At 49.9% G+C, this 6,000-nt stretch overlaps 1 protein-coding gene across 2 annotated transcripts in view; it reads left to right on the top strand.

The window, feature by feature from the left end:
• The window catches only part of hectd1 (HECT domain containing 1), a 28,817-nt gene that overhangs the window by 19,058 nt on the left and 3,759 nt on the right, over positions 1–6,000 (top strand). The window contains exons 26-36 of one of the 2 annotated variants that reach the window (XM_037071090.1): positions 1–837; positions 1,409–1,630; positions 2,430–2,563; positions 2,660–2,816; positions 3,681–3,751; positions 3,912–4,063; positions 4,154–4,208; positions 4,284–4,506; positions 4,731–4,813; positions 4,990–5,117; positions 5,719–5,920. The exon at positions 1–837 is cut by the window's left edge and continues 162 nt beyond it. In XM_037071090.1, coding sequence (XP_036926985.1) covers positions 1–837; positions 1,409–1,630; positions 2,430–2,563; positions 2,660–2,816; positions 3,681–3,751; positions 3,912–4,063; positions 4,154–4,208; positions 4,284–4,506; positions 4,731–4,813; positions 4,990–5,117; positions 5,719–5,920 — 2,264 coding nt within the window. Of the gene's footprint in view, positions 838–1,408; positions 1,631–2,429; positions 2,564–2,659; positions 2,817–3,680; positions 3,752–3,911; positions 4,064–4,153; positions 4,507–4,730; positions 4,814–4,989; positions 5,118–5,718; positions 5,921–6,000 lie in introns of both variants that reach the window. The other variant, XM_037071089.1, reaches the window with a different exon arrangement.

Below are 6,000 nucleotides of genomic sequence, written 5' to 3'. Positions count from 1 at the left end.
CCACGGTGGGACCCTCGGTGACGCCGGCGGCCAGCGGCGGCACCACCACCACCACGTCCTCCTCGTCCTCCTCCACCTCGTCGTCCTCGCAGCAGCAGTCGTGGAGCAGCCTGGTGAAAAATAACTGTCCAGACAAGGGTGGGGCCACGTCGCTGGGCGGGGCCAGCTCCTCCAGCAGGAAGGGCAGCAGCAGCTCCGTCTGCAGTGTCGCCTCCTCCTCCGACATCAGCCTGAGCTCCTCCGTGGGGCTGCCGGGCGCCGGGGGTCTGCGGCTGGAGAGGAGGGCCGAGGGGCTGCTGCTCGACCAGGGCTCCGGGGTGGGAGGCGTGACGGGGGTCGGGGTCAGCTCTGATGGACAGCAGCAGGAGCCGATCGTCGTGCTGTCCTCTGCGATGGAGGGCGGCTCCGGCTCGGCGTCCAGCTCCGGCACGCTTACTGCCGACACGCCCGCCCCCGGTGACGAATCCAGAAACAAGGACTCATCCGCGTCGAGCACCGACCCGGCTACGGCGATCTCAATGGGGCTCGTGAGCGTCAGCTCACCCGACGTCAGCTCCGTGTCGGAGTCATCCAGCAAGGACACGCCATCCCAGAGGCCTCTGTGCTCGGCGGCAAACGCTCGGCTCTCTGTCAGCTCCCTGCTGGCCGCCGGCGCTCCCATGAGCTCCAGCGCCAGCGTGCCCAACCTGTCGTCACGGGAGGCCAGCCTCATGGAGTCGTTTGTCCGCCGCGCTCCCAACATGTCGCGCACCAACGCCACCAACAACATGAACCTGAGCCGCAGCAGCAGCGACAACAACACCAACACGCTGGGCAGGAACGTCATGAGTACTGCAAGTGAGTACTGCAGTATTACTACACTAACACTACACTAACATTACACTGTAGCAGCCAGGGAGTACTGCAGTATTACTACACTAACACTACACTAACACTACACTGTAGCAGCCAGGGAGTACTGCAGTATTACTACACTAACATTACACTGTAGCAGCCAGGGAGTACTGCAGTATTACTACACTAACACTACACTGTAGCAGCCAGGGAGTACTGCAGTATTACTACACTAACATTACACTGTAGCAGCCAGGGAGTACTGCAGTATTACTACACTAACACTACACTGTAGCAGCCAGGGAGTACTGCAGTATTACTACACTAACACTACACTGTAGCAGCCAGGGAGTACTGCAGTATTACTACACTAACACTACACTGTAGCAGCCAGGTGAGACCAGGTGCAGGGTGGCTGCTCTGGTCTGCATCCTGCTGGGTGAACAGCATGAGCCTCCACCAGCCAATCACAGCAGCTGTGTCCTGTCAGCTGACCGGACCTTAACGAGCTTCACCTGCTGCTCACTAACTGCCCTTTGTTTGTTTGTTTGTTTGTTTGTTTGTTTGTTTGCAGCTTCTCCTCTCATGGGTGCTCAGAGCTTTCCTAACCTCACCACCACCGGCACCACCTCCACTGTTACCATGTCAACCTCCATAGTAACCAGCAGCAATAACGTAGCCACAGCAACCACTGGGCTGTCGGTGGGACAGTTGCTAAGCAACACCCTGACGACCAGCCTAACGTCCACGTCCAGCGAGAGCGACACGGGCCAGGAGGCGGAGTTCTCTCTCTATGGTGACCACACACACACACACACACACACACACACACACACACACACACATGCGCGCGCACAGCCTGCCTCAGCTAACTTGCTTGCTAACATTTCTGTTCACATATTTTGGATGTCAATTAACCATCTTATCTTGTCTTTTGAATAGATCCTCTTTAAAGCAGAGCAGGTTTAATTTATAGATCATATTTTGTCCGTTATGATTCCAGAGTTGTGTTTACTCTGTGGAACTGTTGCAGGTATTTGTTAACAGGTGACCTAACAGAGTTTCATCGGCACTGAATGTTTGAAAACAAACAGCTTGATGAGAACCTTTTAAAGGAGCTGCAGCTAAAGATTATTGGTGTTGTTTATTAATTTGTCCATTAATCAGTTTGTTTGGTGCAGAAGACGTGATAGGATGTGGATCAGTGTTTATGATTATCGACATTCTGGTTTTTAATCACTTAGTGTTTTTTATGACAGACTTATTCCAGTTGATCAAACACTTCAGCACTTTGTAACTTTATTTCTAAAGATAAAACCATTGAGCTGCAGCTTTACTCCTGTTAAGAATGTGTTCAGGAATGAGATCAAATGATTCGTATTGTTGTACATAAATGAAAGCAGCGGGGTAAAGAGTCGAGTCTGTCTTCTGTCTGAGCTGCAGAATCCACAATATAGAACTAATTTAACTTTCTGTTAACTTTATCTGGATGATTCAGCTCCGTCTGTTATTTTGAATACATAAAAGTTGAAGCTGCGTCACATAATCAAAACTACATTATTGTTCCTCTCGTGTGTCTTTTCAACTTCCTGTAGACTTCCTGGACAGCTGTCGTGCCAACACGTTATTGGCTGAGCTGGACGACGAGGAGGACCTCCCGGAGCCCGACGACGACGATGACGAGAACGAAGACGACAATCAGGAGGACCAGGAGTACGAGGAGGTCCTGGTAATACACCTTCTCTGTTTGTTGCATGAGTAGTGAGTAACAGGAAGTGATGTCAGATGGCGTGATGATGAGTATGCGGCTGCTGCCGTCCTACAGGAGGAGGAGGAGTACGAGACCAAAGGAGGTCGCAGGAGAACGTGGGATGACGACTTCGTCCTGAAGAGACAGTTCTCTGCTCTCGTCCCCGCCTTCGACCCCCGACCAGGAAGAACCAACGTCCAGCAGACCACAGACCTCGAGATCCCTCCGCCAGGTACCTGTAACCAACGGCAACACAGCAGGAAGAGCAGCAGTGCACAGTTTATAGATTACAGAATGTCGACCCCTCAACGTCAAGAGAGGATCTTTTTTTTTCTTTCTTTTTGGAGTAAGAAACAAAGAAATGAAGCCGCCCAAACCTCTTTTTAAAAACAATAGTTTTTTTTACATCCATAGTTTTGTGAAATTGATAACAGTCAATCTAAGAGATTTCCTAAGATTATAACTGTGTAATCAAAATCAGTAATCACTGCACCAATGGAGTCGAGTTAACCCAAACCGACACGTTAAATCTGAGCCGTCAGTCACTGTGTCGACCTGAGAATCAGAGGAGAAGTCCTCACATTGTTTCCTCCAGTAGGAGTTCAGGTACCTGTGTACAAACAGACTCTGGTGACAGCAGAAGTTCTGATCCAGCTTGTTTCCTCCAGCACAGTAACAGAGTTCAGGCTCTGACATGGACTCAGAGTATCAGAGTAAAAAGTCTCCCTCTGAAGGACATTTGTGCTCAAAGCTAACTGAAGCTCACGTCATATTAATAGAATTCAAAGACTATTAAAGTTAAAGGTAGAATCAGTAGGATTTGTCCCAGCTGTTCCTGAACGCACCACAAAGACAGCTGATTGTTGAGTCTCATTCCCAGGACGTCAAATAGACACATGTTGGGTTGGTAAAGCGTCCCGAGCAGCAACAAAGAGAGAAAATCAGCAGATCCAGGCAGTCGGCTGCAGGTTCAGATGTAGGGAGGGAAAGTCAAACAAATACTCACAGTACTGCAGTAAGTGTAGTCTGTTACAGTGATGCTCACTCAATTCAGCAAGTATTTCCTCTCAGGTTAATTTTCCTTTCTTTCTGTCAGGAACTCCTCGTTCGGAGGTTCAGGAGGAGGTGGAGTGCGCTCCGTCTCCTCACCTGTCGCTCACCCTGAAGGTAAGAGAACCACAACCGGCCCACACGACGCCTGAACAGCTGAAGCTATCACACGGTCCAGAGTCAGAACATTGAAGCTCGAAATGTGAAATTGTATATTTATACCTTGCTGCTGGTTGTAAAAGTCAGATATAAATGTTGTGTGTGTGTGTGTGTTCAGGTGGCGGGCCTGGGTACGACCCGGGAGGTGGAGCTTCCTCTGTCCAACTACAAGTCCACCATCTTCTACTACGTCCAGCGGCTGCTGCAGCTGTCCTGCAACGGAGCCGTGAAGACGGACAAACTGCGCCGCATCTGGGAGCCGACATACACGTAAGAGCAGCGCCACAGTCTGGACCTGGTGAGGCTCAGAGAGTTCTGGGTTCTGATTCTGGCTGTTTGTGTGTGTGTGTCTGTGTGCAGGATAATGTACAGAGAGCTGAAGGACTCCGACAAAGAGAAGGAGAGCGGGAAGATGGTGAGTCACGCTCCACACACACACTTGGTGGTTTCCTTGTTACAAACCTCACTTCATGCCGTTCCCCTCCTGCAGGACTTGTGTGAACACAGCGTTGGCGGTCGCTCGGGTGGTCTGAGCCCGAGCTCCCTTTCAGCCAATCAGAGCAGTGAGATTCTGGGCATGGCCCGCGAGGTGGCGCAGGCGAAGGCGGGCTGCAGCCAGAATGCCTGTGGAGTCGAGGACGTCCTGCAGCTGCTGCGCATCCTCTACATCATCGGAGGAGATGCCACCTCCAACCCTCGCACGCTGCAGGAGGGTACGAACACACACAAACACACACACACACACTGGGTCAGTGGTTGAACGGTGACAGGTGAGTTGTCATTATCGTTGTTCTTTAATTCTCATGTAGCCTGCTGGGAAACTATTTCATATATTATTGATGATTAATCGATTGATCAGGCAGCCGATCTCTGGATTACAGAAAATTCTTCAAATCAATTGTTTCTGTGTTTGAGTTAAATTTGTGTCTTGGTTCAGATTTTGACGAGCTGCAGTTCAACGCGTCTCCGGAGGAGTTCACCAGTAAGAAGATCACAACCAAGATCCTGCAGCAGATCGAGGTCTGTCTGATGGTTCTGATCATCTTTAGTGACGACTGTTTCACACTGAACCAGTTTTTTCAGTTTTCTTTTGAAGGCGTTTCTTCTGAACACACTTGAACTCATGAATCAGCTGTTTGATGGTTGCTGATGTTGGTCCAGTCGGCAGGATGTTGATGTGATGTTTGCGTCCTCAGGAGCCTCTGGCTCTGGCCAGCGGAGCGCTGCCCGACTGGTGTGAACAGCTCACCTCCAAGTGTCCTTTCCTCATCCCCTTCGAGACCCGACAGCTTTACTTCACCTGCACGGCGTTCGGAGCGTCCAGGTGAGACTGATGACGACCCTGCAGAACCTCGCACCACTCCTGAGCCTCTCCTGACAAACAATGACTTGAAACTGTCAGAGCAGCTTTACCTTCGTTTAATACTTAATTACATTCTACACATTTTCTCTTGGACGACTCTGAGACTGATATTGTTTCTACAAACTAATGTGTGAAGAGGAAATGTTCAAAATAAACACGACAAACAAAATGAACCTGCTGAAGTTTGAGTTAAACTTATTTTAATCAAAGTCCAAAGAATCAGAAAGATTGAAAATAAAAGGTTAACAGCAGAAGTCAGCCTGTAAATATATTTTACATAAACAACCTTTCTGATGTTTGAAGCCTCCCGACTCGTTCCCTCTGTCACTAAACCCAAATGTGAGAGGAGAACCTGGGAAATGTCAAATCCTGAAGCTGAATGTTGAAGCTAAATGGTCTTTGAGCTTCAAGCTAAATTGTTGTTTTTCTTTCTTTTTCTAGTTATGTGTTTTATGTCTTAATTTCTTACTTGCAGCATCATTAGTGAGTCTGTTAATCATGATGAACCCTCACAGCAGTCAGAACCTGAACCTGACCTCTGACTCCTGACCCGTGTCTGCAGGGCGATTGTGTGGCTCCAGAACCGGCGCGAGGCGACTATGGAGCGCTCTCGGCCGTCCACCACGGTGAGACGCGACGACCCCGGAGAGTTCAGGGTTGGTCGGCTCAAACACGAGCGAGTCAAAGTGCCCCGAGGAGAAGCCATGATGGAGTGGGCCGAGTCCGTCATGCAGCTCCACGCCGACAGGAAGTCCGTGCTGGAGGTGAGAGAGCGACGCCACTGAACCACTGCGACACCTGCAGCTTCATTCAGCAAATCATGTTTTCTATTTCTGAGGCTTTG

The sequence above is a fragment of the Acanthopagrus latus genome, chromosome 16, assembly GCF_904848185.1.
Source record: "Acanthopagrus latus isolate v.2019 chromosome 16, fAcaLat1.1, whole genome shotgun sequence".
Taxonomy (NCBI): domain Eukaryota; kingdom Metazoa; phylum Chordata; class Actinopteri; order Spariformes; family Sparidae; genus Acanthopagrus; species Acanthopagrus latus.
This window is presented reverse-complemented; position numbering and strand designations above follow the sequence as displayed.